The sequence below is a fragment of the Rhinolophus sinicus genome, linkage group LG16, assembly GCF_036562045.2.
Source record: "Rhinolophus sinicus isolate RSC01 linkage group LG16, ASM3656204v1, whole genome shotgun sequence".
Classification (NCBI taxonomy): domain Eukaryota; kingdom Metazoa; phylum Chordata; class Mammalia; order Chiroptera; family Rhinolophidae; genus Rhinolophus; species Rhinolophus sinicus.
In genome coordinates this window covers 34010473-34027860 of record NC_133765.1, presented here as the reverse complement: position 1 = coordinate 34027860, position 17388 = coordinate 34010473, and the positions used below count along the sequence as shown (strand labels likewise).

At 48.8% G+C, this 17388-nt stretch overlaps 1 protein-coding gene and 1 long non-coding RNA gene across 10 annotated transcripts in view; one reads left to right on the top strand and one right to left on the bottom strand.

The window, feature by feature from the left end:
• The window catches only part of KDM2B (lysine demethylase 2B), a 131561-nt gene that overhangs the window by 9987 nt on the left and 104186 nt on the right, over positions 1–17388 (top strand). For 2 of the 8 annotated variants that reach the window (XM_074321536.1, XM_074321535.1), the window contains exons 1-4: positions 10045–10929; positions 11986–12130; positions 15002–15080; positions 16332–16378. In XM_074321536.1, coding sequence (XP_074177637.1) covers positions 10897–10929; positions 11986–12130; positions 15002–15080; positions 16332–16378 — 304 coding nt within the window. In that variant the 5' untranslated portion in view covers positions 10045–10896. Of the gene's footprint in view, positions 1–1906; positions 2071–4404; positions 4534–7303; positions 7416–9765; positions 9834–10044; positions 10930–11255; positions 11321–11985; positions 12131–15001; positions 15081–16331; positions 16379–17388 lie in introns of those variants that run through there. The other 6 variants (XM_074321542.1, XM_074321541.1, XM_074321537.1 and 3 more) reach the window with 5 other exon arrangements.
• Positions 7061–11979, bottom strand: LOC109448557 (uncharacterized). 2 transcript variants are annotated; one of them, XR_012492702.1, is made up of 4 exons: positions 11416–11979; positions 9639–10052; positions 8487–8576; positions 7061–8012 (listed from the first exon to the last, which is right to left on the bottom strand). It is a non-coding gene; the product is annotated as an uncharacterized LOC109448557 (long non-coding RNA). The 2 variants fall into 2 exon arrangements; XR_012492703.1 differs by having other exon boundaries at positions 8495–8576.

Sequence of the window (17388 nt, the reverse complement as noted above, 5' to 3'; positions counted from 1 at the left end):
ACTCACCCCCTTGTCCTGCCTCACGCCCACTTTTCCTCCCTCTTGCTTCCTTGGCACTACGATCCCCAACAAAGTACTGCACAAACTTCTGACTCAGATCTGCTTTCTGGGGAACCCAAGAAAGACACTGCAATGTGTCCACTCTCCTGTTGACGAACCTTGGAGTTCTTCCAAGTTTTTGAGATTGCACACAGTGTGTCTAGGGCCGTATCCTTGTTCGTGCTTCCTGGGGCACTTGTTTCTGTTTCTCTAGACTGTTCCTAGCAGTGGGCCTGCTGGATCGTAGGTTGACACTCCTTCAGCTTTAGCAGGTATTGCCCAATGAATTCCCCAAGTGCCTACTTATTTTTCCAGTTTCTTTCACATCTGGCCCCTACCCTCATCTGACTAGGTTCAGTCACACGAGCCTTCTTTCAGTTCCATTAGCACATGGGCTCCCCAGCACAAGGCGTTTGCATCTGCTATTTTGTTCTGCTGAGAACACTTCCCCATACTCAGCCTAGCTCGGCCCCCCTCTTTCCACAGAGCTCAGCGCAGTGCCTAACTTCCTTGGGACAGCTTCATGACTTCCTCCTCAGCCCCAGGCCAGGTCATCCCCTCCCCCCTGCCCATGTTATGTATCTCATGACCTCATATACCTCCCTGTTGTCATACCATCAGGTGCAGTGCTTCATCTACCTGTACAACTATTGGAACAAAGTCTGGCAACTCCGCTAAGTTGCACCAGCCTGAAAGTAGTGACCTCCATAATCGTTGAAGTTTACTGCCATATCGCCAGCACCCAACACTGTGCCTGGCACATAGTAGGCAATTGATATTATTATTCTAATAGCTATTCTATGTTCTTACTCATATTTGAGTTCAGTGTGTACCTTTTCCAGCATTTTTTTTTTTTAATTTTTAAATTTTTTCAGGAGGGCACAGCTCACAGTGGCCCATGTGGGGATTGAACTGGCAACCTTGGTGTTATTTGCACCGCACTCTAACCGACTGAGCTAACTGGTCACCCAATCCCAGCATGTTTTGACATTAATTAGCATTTACTGGGGGCCAAGATCATGACCATGTAAACACAATCTCTTTCTTTGAGGAACTCATAGATAAAGGTCAATAAACATTACTGAGCTCACTGGACCCTGACGTGTTTGAAGTGCTTAGCAACTGTTGAATGGACTCAGAAGTCACCTCTAGTCTGAGCATTGCTATAATGAGTAGTGATGGCTATTGTTTATTGAGCACTTATTATGTGCCTGGCACTCTAAGGGCTTTCTATGTACCATCTCATCCTACCCTCACAATCTATCAAGGAGGTACTATTATTACCTCCATTTTACAGATGAGTAAACAGCCTTTACAGATGAGTAAATAGTCACTTGTTCCAGAGCACACAGCGAGGAAATGGTGCTGACAGGATGTCCCAGCCAAGGCGCCTAACCTTCTATCATGATGCTAAATTTCTCCTGCCCAAATTACACTGCTTTCAGATTCCAGAGACTGAGTTTGTAATCACAATGGTAAATTAATGGTATCTACCACTATGGGGCATTTGTTGGGTCCTAATCACTTTGCACCCATCCATGCATTTATTCAGCAGCATTACTGAGAACCTACCATGTGCCAAGCTGTGTTCGAGGAACACGGGGTTCAGTGGTGAACAAAACAGAATAAAACCCCTGCTTTGGGGAACTGACATCCTAGTGGGACGAGAAAAAAAACAAAACAAAACAAATAAAATATTATTTTGGTAGATGGTGATCAGTGCTACAGAGAAAAATGAAAGCAGAACAAGGAAATACGGAGCTTGATGACTGGGGTTTCTGTGATCTTATTTTATCCTCCTAACAATCTGTTCTCTTTTGCCATTGATAATGAGATTCAGAGAGGTGAAGTCACTTCCTCACAGGCACACAGCTCACAGGCTGAGAAGTCGACTCTGGAAGGACTGAGGATTCCATCCCGCTCATTCCTCTTTGCTGTGTTCCTACCAGGTGTCTAGGATTGTGGAGACAGAAGGAGCATCAAACTTTCTTCCATGAGTTTAAGATTTGACAGACAAGTAAGTTGACCCAGGTGAGTGGAACACACCTACAGCTATACGGAAGTGTCTACGCTGTACCCAGGGGCCATTAGGCGTGATCGCCTATGGGAAATGCTGAGGCTGGAGTCCAGGCTCAGGCGGAGGAATTGATTCCAGAGATAGGAGCAGAGGACTAAGGCTGCCTAGGGCCTGGGGCTGTTGGTGATTCACTGGCCCTCCAGTCCCTGCCCTGCCCCCACAGCCAGCTCTAAGCCTTGTCCCTTTCGGCCTTGATGACCTGCCTCCGGGCCATCAGGCCGAGAGAAAGTGGCTAGTGACCAAGTGATAAGCCCGGGCCCCGCCCTGGGGAAGCCACACTCATATGCAAATAGCGGCCACCCCTCCCCCACCCAGCAAGGGCTGCAAGCGCCCTCCCAGATGGGGTTCTGGGGCGCTGACAGCTGGTCCCCTGCCCCAGGTGGCCCTGCGACTCAGTTTCTGCCCAGCAGAACTCATGAAGGGGGGGAGGGGCAGTGTGGAATAGAGTGGAGGAGAGCCTGGGCGTTGGGGCTGCAAAGGTGGAGAGCAAACCCATCCCTCAGGCACACCACCTGGTCTGTTGCACTTCAGGAGGGCCTCTTAGAACATTTGCATTTCTTTAAAGAGGTACACTTTTAAAGGTTTAGTTCATCAAGCTGAAAACAGATATATTTTGGAGTCTGAGGAATTCATTCATTCAACAAACGTTTGTTGAGTATATTTTATAAGCCAGGCCCTAGGGGCTGAGGATAAGCAATGAAGAAGACCAAGGTCAGTCTCCTCTGGGCCTTTTCCTTTTAATGAGAGAGACAGACATCAGACTATTAACACATGAGTATTTTATAATAATTGTGAAAAGTTTTCTGAATGAGAAAGGGTTTTGTGCTTGGGTAAACTGGGCAAACTCACTTGTTCAGTTTCCAAGGGGTGGTCTCAGTGATTTCTCTCTTCAGACTGGGGTCAAGAGCCAACTGTCCATTTTGTTTGGGAACGTCCTGGCCTCACTAGGGCAAAAGGCCCGCTCTCTGCCCTGAACAGGTGCTGTGGGACGAAGAGGGTTTCCTGTGTTTGAATTTAGGCGGCTTTCAACAAATAACTGATGAATTAATGAATGCCATTTCAAGGAAGGTTAAGGGTGTATGGCCTGTTAAGAAAAAACATCTCAGCACCATTATTCCTAGATTTCTGGAAGAGGAATTTGGGGACTAGGGGAGGCACGGCAAGACTTGGGGGCTGGACTTCCACTCAACAGTAGTTGCTGGCACTGAATGAGACAGGCAGGGTCCCTGCCCTCCTAGGGCTCACAGACTGGTGAGAGCACAGGCAACCATAAGCTAATGCGACAAGCATTCTGAGAGGGCTGGAACGAGAAGATACCTATGCTGGTTCCAGGAGGATAAGAGTCCTTGAGAAGAGGGCTGGCAGGAGACGGGGCTCTGGAGGGAGGGATCAGCATATGCAAAGGCCTGGAGGAGACAAAGCAGGTTTATTCAAGGAACTCAAAATAGTTCAGCCTGTTCAGACTTTGAGGTAGCCCTTTGGGGAAAGGATGTTGGAGAGAAACGCAGGGCTGTTGCACCCATCTCAGGCAGCCTTCCCCCCAGCCTCATTCTTCCCCTTGGGGGACAACTGAATTTCCCCAATCTGCATCTCGTTAGGGTTATGACATCCAGGAGGTCGACTTCATTTGAATGAAGACACATCATTTACTGACCACCCTGTTATACAACATTGGCTCATTCAATCCTCATAGAACTCTGATACCTTCGATAATATGACTCCCATTTTACAGATGGGATGACTGCCCCTCGTCCAAGGTCATACTCGGGGATTTAGAGTGTTCCTTTATGTAAATGCTTCTGTTCTAGCAGTTCTTTTTACATGAGGTAATGCATGTAAAAGCTTTTTTGTAATAGAGCCATGTAAACATGAGGCATTAGTATTAGTTTCGCTGGACTTCTGGCTCTGTCCAGTTCAGCCTGCAGCATTCAGGGAGCCCAGGAAGGGGCAAGAATGAAAGCCAAAAGGCCCAACGGCCTTCTCTTAAAATTCCCCCGCAATTCCCCCGTGTCTATTCTGGTTCCCTCTCTGGGGCACCTCCAGATATTATCTTCTGCCAAATAGAGAGTTTGTTTCTCAGAAGTTGCAAGACGTGGGAGGTTTAAAAAAAAAAAATCAGCAGCATCAACAACTACAAAAACTGCAGCAGCCTGAACACAAAGAGTTTGAATTTTGAACAAAGGGCATGGTGAGACCCGAAAGTAAATGCTGACACATCCTCTCTCCAGCTGTGAACTGGGGGTCTGAGGGCTGCGGCAAAGGTCATCTGTCTCTACATCTTTGGGCAGGAAATGCAATTCAATCCTCTCAGTGACTGATGGTTCTGCAAGATTAATGGGATCGTCTCCAATCCTGGACTCTGTTCTGACAGCACAAAAAGTGAATCAAACTTCTCCCCTCTCCTCTTACTAAGCAAGGTCAGTTGATTCCCCATTTTTAAAAATCCGAAACTTTTCTCCAGGAAATTTGTTGCTGGGTGTTCCTTTGCCAGGCGAAATTCTGCCTTCTGTGGGGAGATCCAAAGGTGGCACTTAAAGATCTGGGGACCTTTCTAGGCTTTTCATCCGTCCTTACTTCGTCTTTCAAAATAAAATTAAAGGGCATGGCCATCCCTGAAAGGGTTAACTGCCAGCCCTGCTCCTCTGGCCCTTGGGGATTGGCAACCAATGATTATTTAGCATGATGAAGTAATGGTTGGGTCTTGATTTCCATTGGTTGACACACTTGTCCATCAATCCAAAGATGCAAGTTTTGAAAGTATCTTTGAACTTTTATGACTTGCCTGATGTTAACCCCTTAATAAACTCACCTGTTATTTTCAAGTTTCCTTCCAATGCTGACAAAGTAAAAGAGATACTAGAAAATGCAGACCTCTAGACATAAACTTGAGTCTTCCCCAAATGACCAAAGCTATGTGTAAGTCTGCTCTTATTCTGATACTTCACTCTACAAGGGACTGAGGAATAGAAAGAAAAACAAAAGGGGTTTTGGGGACTCTGGTCACTTTTAACAGAAGTAGTGGGTCTGTTGTCCCCCAAAGTATTTTTTTAATTGCAAAAGTAACACAAAATATGGCAAAACTACAGTTTATCAAAACTAGGTGCTCAATACACAAGTCTTTCCTGTATTTTTTGGTTATATTTATTTTCTCTGTCTTTATATTTGAAATATTTGATACATTTAAAAGGGCACAAAGATTGTTAAAAATGCAAATAATATTTAAGTAGTCTATAAAACCCTCTAAAAAATTTTCTCCCTCCTCAGAAGGAACAATGATTTGCTGCTCCATTCAAGTTTTTCTTTGTTTTGTATCTAGACATTATGTATATGTAGTTTGTTTTAAGATAAATGGAATCATAACATATACGTTATTTTGTGACTTCCTTTTTGTTTCTTAACCAGTCCTGAAATTCTTCTGTATCACAACATTCAAATTTACCTCATCGTTAAATAATATTTTAGAATGAGGCTGTACTACAAATAGTATATGGACCGATCTCCAAGACCATATTAAATGAAAAAGGGAGGGATAGGACAGTGTGTAGATTTGTGTGACACAATAATAAAAGAAAATATATGTAGATGTTTGTAAATGCATAAACTATTTCTGAGAGGATACCCAAGAGACTTGCTAACGACTTTCTGGGCTGGGGGTGTGTGGAGGGGAGAAACTTGAGTGAGGTGGGGTGGGGGACAAAGACAGAGCAACTTTAAAACAAGTTTTAAATTGTAGACTTTTATAATTGCAATAGAATTTCTAAAATATTGAAGTACAGTTTCAAGAATTGTATTTGGGTGCCCACCGTATAGATTCAGAAAGAAAATTAACCAGTACCTCTGGCTGTTCACATCCTCTAGCTCCAGAGTTGAGTCTTTTCCTGCATTTTGTTTTAATCACTCTTTTGCTTTTATTTCTGTTTTACCACTTATACATATACCTAAACAATATTTATTTGTTTTAGACATGCCTGATTTTGACCTTTAGAGCCTCAAAAAAGATGAATAAAATGAAACTAATTTTTGAATAGGTAATACATCTCCATCATAGAAAATCCCAAATGTACTACAGCATATAAAATGAAATAAGTCTATCAGGTTCAAAATCAGGAAACATGTAAAAATGTCACACTACCAAAGATTAGATTTTCTTCTCTTTTTTAGGTTCTTTTCTACTTTTGACTGTATTTCTTTCCATGAAAATTCTATGCATATAAAAATACATATGTAGATATCGATATATCCCCTTGTTTAACATAAGTGGTCAGCACAATTTTGGAATTAGTATTCTTCACCTTGCTTTGTTTTAAGGATATGAAATCATTCCACATCAGTACATATAGAGCTACCTTATTTTTTCAATGACTTAATAGCATTTCATTGGGCAGACAAATGGTCCAAGAATTATTTAATCAGTTCCCTAACTTTTAGATCGTTGTCCATAGTTTTCTGTTGCAAACAAGGCTACAATAGATTGCATCTTTGTATTTGCGTCTATCAGCGGGACAGACATATAGCAGGAAGTAGTTATCCATTTGTAAGGCTTCCTGCCCCGTCACCACTTACCTGTCCTTGAGGAGTTTGTCAGACAGGACCTGGGCAGCTGGGACAATCTTTTATCCAGCTGGCATCACCGGATGCCTACAGTGCCATGCCCTTGGCAGGCACTCGCAGTGAGTGGTGGAAGGGCTAACACTGCAAACATTCACATTGTCCCAGATGGCTCCTTCTGGGAAACCTGTGCAGCTGTCCGACCCCGTTCCCTCACCTCATCATTACAATACTTCATTTTTCTTCCTTCATTCCACATATATTTCCAGAAGGTTGATTCTGGGGACCTTGTGCCAAATCAGACCGTGAGGTATATATAGCCCGGTAGGTGAGTTATGGCAAATTCTGGAAAACACTCTAAGGTTGCACTGTCCAATCAGATAGACGCTAGTTACATAGAGCTATTTAAATGTAATTACAATTAAGTAAAATTTAACATTCAGTTCCTTAAACCCACTACCCACCTTTCAACTGCTCAATAGCCACATATGGCTAGAGGCTCCTGTATTAGGCAGCGCAGACAGAGAACATTTCCGTCATGTTCTAGGGACATGCAGGGAGGCATTGTGGTAAAAGCCTGGGGGCTCTGGATCCCTACAAGCACTGGGTTCAAGTCCTGTCTTTGCTATTATTTCACAGCTATAAATTTTGGGCAGGTAACCTGACTTCTCTTTGAGCCTCAGTCTAAAAGTGGGACATGACAGACCATCCTCCTTCATAGAACTTGGATGAGGATTCAGACATAATGATGGTGAGTGTCTTTGCTCATAGTAAGCTCTCAAAATCCAGCAGCTATTGTCATTATCTAAAAATATTGCAATAGCTTCAGTTCCTAACAGTTTGAAAATCCTGAAGTCTGAGTGTTCCATCCAGTATCAGCCCATCCTAACCCCCTTGGGAAGCCAGTGGTCCACTCCCTGTCCAGCCTGGAGTATGTCTACAATCTGAGCAGGTTCTTCTAGACCAGGGGTGTCCAAATTGCGACCCGCGGGCCAACTGCGGCCCATGATCCATTGTTAATTGGCCCGTAGCAAATTCCAAAAATATATTTAGTTTACTTAAATAAACCAGGTGAGGCAATACGTACTTCACCTCGAGTGAATGGCCCGGCTGTTTGTGTATTTTACCGCATATGGCCCTTGGTGAAAAACGTTGAAAAAAGTTTGGACACCCCTATTTTAGACTGTCTTAAAGCACAGAGCTGCTCAATCAACCTTTGGTGAATGAAGAAATGAATGAAAGGGACTAACACAGTCAGGATTTGACTGGGCCTTTTGTAAGAAAGAGCAGGAGGGTCCAGAAAGTCATTATGATGATGTTTCCAATACAGCTGCCCTGGTCTTTCTTCCTGCAAGAAAAAGTAGCTCTCTTGGAGAATTACCTTAACCTTCCCTTCCCTTTCTCACCTACTGCCTGCTCCTCTGGGACAATTAGCCAACACCAAGAGCTCTAGGGTCTTGGCCCTTCCCCCTTTGGCCCAAAATAACCTCCTCCCCCACTTTGAGCAAATGCCTGGAATTCTTTCAACAGGAGGACAAAGCCTTTCATCTGCCAATTACTGATAAAGGGAAAATGCAAATATCGCTGGGGAAGGTGATCCATCAAGGGCCCAACATTTATTGAGTGACCACTTAGGACCAGGCGGCAGGGTAGGCATTCTGGGGGAGTCAGAGGGGAACAAACCCTGGCTGGCCCATTCTTCTCTCTGGTCTGTGGTTTCCTTGAGGTTTGTAAAGAGAGGGGATTAAATTAGGTGACTACTCTACCCCTTCCCACTGTGACAGGCCAGGAACTCCCCATCGGAGTGATATATAGACTTAACTGTTTTACCCTAAGGTGGCTGTCATCAGGTATTTTCTTGACACCAGCTTTTGGGGGCACCATGAGGCCACATGAGGAAAGAGAAGGGTCTCTAGGAGGAAAAAATTAAGATTAAGCATTTATTTCACAGTTTTCCTTTATCCCACTTAAGTCACTTTCCAGGACCCTCCCGGGCCATGCGTCCTCCTTTGAACATGTTTATTTAATTATGTGGGAAAAGTAAATATGGTCAGTATCTGAAAAAGAAGCATATAATATCCTAACCAGGCTCTGGTTTGAGCCCCAGCAACCCACCTTATAAGCTTTGCCTTTCTGAGTTGTAGTTTCCTCGTTTGCAAAATGAGGAATAACGAGATTATTTCCCTTAAAGGGTTCTTGTGAGAGAGAAATGAATAAAATGGTCCCTGGTTCCTCAAAATAGTTTTTGAGGTTTGCCAGCTCGTGGACTTGGATGAAAACAAACTTGTAAGAGTAGTCTTTGGTGAAGGTGCAGGGAGAAGACAAAAAGACAGGACAGGAAACTTTAAGGTGAGTGGGGGAAGGTGTCTCATTGGGTGACCAATACGTAGCTGATGGTTCACATCTAATCTCTGATGGGGAAGCCACTTCCTCTCCGCATATCTGTCTGATTGCCGTGTTGATGTGGGGACAACATGAGGGCAGTGCAATCATCCAGATTCATAGCTTCTATGAGCCTCAGTTTCCCTAGCTGCACAATGGCGTGCTCCAACTATCCCACAGGGTTAATGGCAGAAATAAAATGAAAAGAAAAAGCCTGCTATAACCTTCCTTTATTGTAGTCCCAGTGCCATGTCATCTCACTGTGATCTTTACACCCAAGATCAGGCCTAGCTGGGCTACAGGAATGTCAGGGCCGGCTTTTCTCACAACCAAAGTCGACCTGATTGTTCGTGATGGAATTACAAGCCAACACATTGAGGATTCGTTTTGGGGAATGGTCACAGTGAATTAAGTATGTGGACAGGGAAACATACCCAGAGCTACTCCATGTATGTACACAGGGTGCCCATACCTCCACCAGGAAGCCCTATAGGAGTAATCATGGGGCGCCCAGAGTTCCCCACGTCCCGTCCATGAGCGCCTGGCATCTTTCTGCCCACTTTTCTCTTATTAACCGCCGATAAGGGCTTACCCTCCGCCTGTTTGCCAGCTGCGTTAGGAGGCGCCAGATCCAATTCTCTCGGTATTTCACTCTTAAGCATCTATTTCCTCCTCTTGGCGAGCAGAGACCTTTAAAAAATGTCCAACTTCTGTTCCAGGGCTCATCGCTTAGCACAGGACTCCACAGACGCGGGCAGAATGAATGAATGAAAGGCAACGTCTTCCGGTCAGCTCGGATCTGAAGTCTGTGGTCTGGCTGTATTTCCTGTACTTGTGTGTGTGTGTATGTGTGTGTGTGTGTGTGTGTGTATCCATATCTTTGAGTCCCGGAGTTTAAAAGTTAAGCAGTCCATACAGGAATGGAGCTACGCTAATTTCTTCCTGAGCCCCCAAATCCCTCCTCCCTACGGTAGGTCCGCATATGGGAATCTGGGAGGATCGCCCCCTGGAAAAAAAAAAAAAAAGAAAAGAAAAAGAAAAGACATGCAGCAGTAAAGAAAAAATATATATATACAAAATGCTTTGAATTTGGGTGGGCCCCGTAGGTAATGGGTGAGGTGGCTGAAGGAAGAGGAAGAGCAGTAGCTCGTGGGGTCTGTGGGCCATAGGGACAGGGATTGAGCAGGAGGGTCGTTTTCTGGGGGTGCCAAACCCCGGGGCTTTCACGCCAGCATGCTCGGCTTGCATTTCCGCGCCTCCCGCTGAGGCCAGCCGTGCAAATCTGCACCTTCCTCCCCACCCCCTCCTCCTTCCCTCTCCCTGCCCCGCCATCTCCGGGATGCGCCCGCTGCCTGCAACTCAGCCCTCCAAAAGTCAGCTCTGCACACAACTCCCGGGCGGCGGCGGCGCCTGCGTGCAGAGGCGCACTCGTGACCCAACAACAAAACAGCGATGCCAGGGCGCTAACGGCGCCCGGTGCCTCCCGGGCGCCCTCCCCGCCCCACACCTCCTCCGGCCGCCGCCCCCGCCCCCACCCCGGTCCCGGGCCGAGTGCCCCCCCCACCCCCCACTAGCCGGGCCGCGGGCTCTGAGCGCGGTCGGCAACAATGTTTACGTTCCGGGGATTATGACGTCGACGCCTCCCCCCCACAACTGCTGAAAATGGTTTCCTAGGACTTTGCAAACGGATCTGCTTAAGTGTTGGTGCAAAACTTTGTAGATCTCGGCTCTGGCTTGCTTTATTTATTTATTTTTTTGGTTTGTTTTCTTTGGTCTTCTCTCCTTCCCCCCTCCGCCAAAATGCAGGGGGCAGGAGTGTTGACAATTAATTGGTGAACTCTCCTAAAAAAATGGAGGCAGAGAAAGACTCTGGAAGAAGATTGGTGTGTAGCTTTTTTTTTTTTTTTCCAAATCTGTATCTGGTATATGATAGATCTATTTTTTTTGTTGTTTCTTGCTGCCTGTTCTTTCCTTTTCTGTATTTTTCAAGAGGGCCGGAAAAAAATATAATAAATTGCATGCAAAAGGAAGCCAGCAGCTTACTCCTCAGTCCCTTGTGAGGCTCAGAGTCTCAGACACTTAAGTGGGGAGGTGGTAGCCGGGAAAGGCTTGGAAGGGGGCTGAGCGGTCTCGGGGCTCACCCGGAATCTGGGGGGCTGCGGGGCCGAGCGCTGGGCGGTGGAGGGAGGAGGCAGGGGATGCGGGGAGTGGCGGGGGAGTCTCCTTAGGAAGTGAGTGTGCGCGCGCGCTCGTGGGGAGATGAGGCAGCTGCTGGTGCGTTTTGGGGTCTCGGATGGGAGCTTTGTGGCGGGCGGTCTGCCTCTCCCCCTCCCACGCCCCGAACCCCCCCTCCCACCTCTTCTTCTTACACTGGCGGGCGGTCGGCGGGGGCGGCTGGGGTCTCAGCCCTTCCATTTCAGCTTTCCAGCTTCCCCGGTAGGTCGGGGGCAGCTCCAGTCTTAGAAATGCCGCCGGCCTCCGGTTCCGGCTTCCCGGCTCTGCCGCCGCGGCCGCCAGGGCTGCTGTTACCGCCGAGCCGAGAGCTGCGGCGGCTCCTGCCGGGGCCTACAAATGCCCCGCCAGCTTGTCCGCGGAGCCCCCTTCGCGGGTTACATAACCAGGTTCCCGGCCGAGTGGGAAAAACTCAACACCTCTCGGGGGTGGAGGCAAGGGAAAGCCCCCCGATGTCCCTTTCATGGCCTCCAAAGACTCAGGAGGGGAGTGCCCTGTATAGGGCGCAGGCAGATCCTGGGGGTGCGGACCCCTCTCGTTATCCCCATTTTCAGCATCTTTGGCATTTGCGCAAAGTTGCTCAGGTCACAGTGGTGGGGTGCAGGGGGCGCGCAGCTTCTGCACCTGTTCGAGCTGGGCCCAAGGGTGAGAGGCAACCCTCAGTTCCCCCAATAACGTCCCGGGCTATCTGGTTTGGGTCCTCGCAGCGTCCGATTGACCGCCAGAGATACGACGAGAACGAGGACCTGTCGGACGTGGAGGAGATAGTTAGCGTCCGCGGCTTCAGTCTGGAGGAGAAGCTGCGCAGCCAGCTGTACCAGGGGGATTTCGTGCACGCCATGGAGGGCAAAGGTGAGTCGCCCCCTCCTCGGGCTGCCCTATACTCCACGGGCCGAGCGCACGTGGGGAGGGAGCTGCCGGTGGCTGGGTTCGTATTTCGCGCCCGCGTCCCCCATTCCAGGGGATCCGGTGACGAAACGAAGCCGAGCACTGGAGGGGGGTTGGGGGGGTGGGTGGGGTGGCGAGGGAGGAGGGCAGGCGGGAACCGGGGCTGGGCGTGGGCCTAGGCCCGTCCCGCTCCCACCACCAGACTCAGGGTGGTCAGAGCCAGGGGTACAGCGGACAGAGGGATCTGGGGACTGACGGGCAGACGGAGGGAGGGCCGTTGCGCGGCGTTCTACCCCTCCCGGAGCCAGCCCAGCTCCTTGCGCTGCATGAGGTGCGCTGCCTGGCTGTAGCCGACTGGGGTACCCCGTGGGGCATTGAAGTGAGGGACCCCCGGGCCTGAAGCCTCCCAAACCCCGTGTTATTTCGTGCCCTGCCGGTTAGGAGCTGGCACTGGGGGCGCCTGGGGTGCACTGAGTGACTGGCCTCCTCAGGCCTGGGGTCTGTGGAACCCCATCACCTGGTTGGCTGTGCCAGATTGGAACAGGGTCTGGGTGAGCTCCGAGTTGTTGGCGATAGCCCCTAGTTAAGCCTGAGGCCTCTAGCCCTGCAGCCCTGACAGTTTGAAGTGGAGACTGGGGATAAGGGGTACTCCCTCAAGCTTAAAGCGGGGTTCCTTGTCCTCTGGTACTTTGAAGCAAAGACTTGGGGTACTCCTCTGGGACATGGGGTCTCTTACCAGGCCTGAGACCTTGAGAGCTCTGTCCCTCTTGTGGACCCTGCCAGTTTAGAGCAGAAGTTGAGAAAGCCTCTAGGTTTTTAGGGTGCCACCCCAGCCTGAGACCTTCAGGGCCCAAATTTTTCCCTGGCCCTGGTACTAGGAAGGGGTGTGTGTGTGTGTGTCCTCCGGACATTGGGGTGATGCTCTGGCTTGGGTCTGAGGCCTCCAGAGGTCCTGCGTGGCCCCTGGTTCTGCCTGTGGGGTTGGGGTTTTGGAGGTGCTCTGCCTACCTATGCATCTCCTTTTGCCCTTCTGAGGTTTATAAGTTCATATTTTCCCTCAGATATTGGAGTTTTCTTTATATTCTTTTCGATTTTGTGTTCTTCCCCACCCCCCGTGGAAAACCCTTCCATTCCTCAGGGAGCTGATAACCGGGAAGCGCCTCTTGCTTCCAGGTTCCGGTTGAGTGGCTGGGCTGTGGGGTTAGCCCCAAGGAGAGACCATCCAGGCTTTGCATTTTTGAAGTTTCTCTTTTGTGGCCACTGTTTCCTGGGGCGCTGGGCTTCAGTGGTAGGGGGTAGTTGTGGGGGGAGGGAAGAAGAAATTTCTTTTAGCCTGCCTGGTCTTAAGAGCATGGTTGCACAGTCCAGGGGACATTCTCAACTGCATTTAAATTTCCTTAGCACAAATGGGATTTTAATTCCTCTCCTTTCTTCTGGTGGCAGTCAGTGGGCAGATCCTATGAGAAAACAATATGCAGACTCTTCCTAGTCATTTGTGAGGCTTCTCAGCCCAGGATCTCAGAGGAGGAAGTTGAAGCTGAACCCCGGGGGTGGGCTTTGGGTGTGTGTGGAGGGGGTGAGGGTTCCAACAAGGGAAATTCCTTAAATCTTCTGTCCAGGCTCCTTTCAAAGGAGAGGGCCTTAGGATTTTGGTAGTTAATTCTGATCTGGCCCCAAAATTCGAGGGAGGAGCTGAGAAACAGAAGGAGCCCTTAGCTTGGATTCCACATAGAAGCTTCTTAAACTTCTCTGCCTTTAGATCCTTAGGAATCCCCATTCACTGTGAGCCCCTGGGGATCTGAGCTGCTAAGGTCAGGGCTTTCCCCAGCTCTGGTTTTGTTCTCTCCCTCTCCTCTGAGCTGAGCTGCCTTGGCCTCCTCCCCCTCCAAACTCCCCCAGTGAAATGTGCCTGGGGCAGGGGCTTCGGTGGCCTGAGAGCTCTTCTGTCTCCCTTCTGACCAGCCAGGGAGGCCTTGCGCCCGCTCCTGCAGATCGCTTCTGGTACCTGAGGGTTTGGGGATGTGAGGGTTTATCTCAGCCTCCTTTACCTCCATATTTAGGGTTAGGATTTTGTGGCCTACACTAGACAAACCCCAGACGGAAAACTACGCTGTGAATTTTTTTAGGGTCTCACGGTGTCCCCTTTGCCCAGCCTTCCCCTGGGGAGCGGAGCATCCCTGTCGGTTATCCAGTTGGAGCAAGTATTGCAATGGCTGCAGCAGAATTTCAGTATTAAGACAACAAAGCTGTGCCCAGTTCCCTAGTTATTTTGGCACCAAATACACAGTTTCCAGGGAAACAGGCTTTTCCCCCCTCCCCTTCACTGTGCAGGATATTACAATAAGATCTTCCCTGATGTTCGGCTACAATGAGAATCCTCTCCCAGCCTCCTCTCTGGGCCTTCAGATCCTCCCAGGTGGCATTCTTCAATTTTGCAGTCCCTTTACTTTCCGAGTTCAGCCTGGATGTGCGTTTCTGTCTGTCCCTGTTTCCCAGCACTAACTGGGGCTCTTACTGTGTGGGGCTCTTTCATGAGTTTTCCTCCCCAACCCTTGCCAGCCTTGGGCTGGCTGTTCATTGACAAGTTCTGACCCGTGGGGCATGCTGGGAATGACAGAGTAGGCAGAAGAGCTGATAGTTGGCATGGCTTCTCTTGGGCTTTGCCTAATCCATTTCCCTGTCATTTTCCAGGGAGCTTTTGCCCTGGAGCTGGTGCCTGCATCTAGCATCATCCCTTCCCCTTCCTTCATCATTTTTCTTCCCCTAATCAATTGATCGTGATTCATTTGCTCCTTCATGACTTAACGAACTTGTTTAATTCCAATATCCAAACAGATTTCAACTATGAGTATGTGCAGAGAGAAGCGCTCAGGGTTCCCCTGATATTTCGAGAAAAGGATGGACTGGGAATTAAGTAAGTTGCTGAAACTAATAGCTTTTCCCCCTGTCTCCCTACTTAACACAGTTTATAGCTTGGGATGGATTTCTTCCATGCTTTTCCTCACCTCTCATCCCTGAGAAGGATCTTATTATCTGGCGGATAGTATCTTGTTATTCAAGGCATGACAAAAGGGGAAAGACTCTCCAAAGATTGGTATTTTTCAGAGAATTTGGGCAGACAGGATGTAAGGTGCTTAAACAGTGTTGATTTTTCCCCCCTGACCCACCCCAGTTATGTGCAGTGACTTCCTAAAGAGAATTGTGCTCCCCCCAAAATATCAGGAAACTGATGGAGGGCCTGGGCTGGGAAGGGATTGGCCAGAGGCCGGACACCTGGGTATATTTTCTACTCAGACTCCCACTTGTAGGAAATTGGTCCTTTTTCTGTGCAGGGTGTGGTTCCTAGGATGCTAAGCTCCCATGTTACCTCCTTTCTCAGCCTGCCCCAGCCAGCCCCTGCCTCTGCACTGGGTCTTGTTTGCTTTCTGTTCTCTTAGTGATCTGTCAGAGCTCCAGGTGGGGGAGACATCTGGGAGGCAGGCTGGAAGAACAGGTTTCCACCCCTCGGGCAGGGGTGGGGAGGAGGCTGAGGGTGTCATCTCCGCCTGCTGCCTTCTCCAGCATCTACTGCCAGAGTTGCTCAGGAGTCTCATTCCTATGGGTAGAAATTAAACCTTCAGCATCGATGTTAATTAATAATGAATGTCACCACAGTCATTATAGCTGTGTTACATATTCTTGGAGTTGGTGTGATGGATGTCTTTTATTTCCCTCTGAACTTAAAGGGGTCCCTCCCACCCTCCATACAACTCATTACGGAGAGTGTTTTCTAGAGGGAGAGACACAAAAAGAGCTCCCCACCCTAAAAGAAACAGGTGTTTGAATGCCTGGCCCTGGCCCTTATGTTTGACACCACACTTCCGTCTTCCCTGGAAAAGCGGGTGGACACTGGATGTCTCCTCTCTTTACTGTAGCAGTGCTAAGTTCAGGTGTTGGGGAGAGGGTCGGGGTTTGGTTTGCCCATTGGGGTGAGGAAGGGGTTCAGTGGTGACACTCCCTTGAAGCACCAGGTGGTCTGTCACTGTTCCTCTGGGTTAGCTCACGTTGGGTTCTCAAACTGAGAGCGAGGGAACCCTCTTGGAAAAATGGCCCCCGGCCCCCGGAGTTGGGTCTAAGTCCATTGTTTCTGGCTTCTCACCAAACGTCTGTGCTCCTCATTTTCCAGGATGCCTGCTCCTGACTTCACAGTCCGAGATGTCAAACTCTTAGTGGGTAAGTTGTTTGCTGGGTGTGTGGCTCAGAGATGCTGAAGCAGGAAGGAGGAGGAGAAGGCCTATTCCACCTGCCTGATTAGATTTTTCACTGCCTCTGAAAAGAAAGGCCCTGGGGGGTGGAGGCAGGGGCAGGTCTGAGCTGCAACCATGTCATTGTAGAGAATAGGTCAGGTCACAAAGTCCTAAGAAGCTGGAGCCGAGAGTATTTGCCAGGGCAGTTTGGATCCTAGCCTCCAGCTTGGGTGTCAGCGATGCAATCTTAGATCTCTCCTTTGCATTTGTTTGTGGGTTGCTGGGTACACGCTGTGTGCCTTGTGACCCCTGAAAGACTTTCAGACTTTCCAGGGGAGGGATCATTCATTCTTCCTGCTTCCTCAGGGTTCTAGGCAGGTCTAGGGTGGGGCTGGCCACTGAGTGGCCTGCAAATGCTGATTAGCTAGCTGTCTGAACCACCTGCAGAGCCTGGCTGCTCCCTCAGTGCTCCAGGCTTCTGATCAGGTAGCAGGCGGCATTTCAGATTTTATTGGAAGTCTTTTGGTAAATCCATTCTTTCCAGAAGAGTTTCTCAGGTAGCACCTACGTGGCAGGCAAGTTCAGAGCTGTGAACATGACAGACAAGATTCCTGCTCTCTTGGTTAGAGTGACAGGCAACAAAGAAATAAACAGTTTTTAAAAATATGTATCTTTCTGGAGGGTGTTGAGAGCCAGGAAGAAATAAAGCAGGGCCATGAGATGGAGTGTGGTGGAGCTGTATTTTAGGTGGGGTGCTCAGGGGAGGGCCTCAGTAGGGAGAGGGGTTGAGGACATTTGAGTAGAGATCTGACTGGTGAAAAGCTGGCTGTGGGGAAGAACATTCCAGATTGTGGGATGAGCAAGGGCAAAGTTCAGGAGGTGTGGGAGGAGTGGAATGAGTGAGGGGGAAAGTAGTAGGATAGAGGGGAGGTCACATGACCAGGTTCTCGTGGGGCCTGATAGGCTCTGGTAGAGAATTTGGGTTTGACTCTTAGT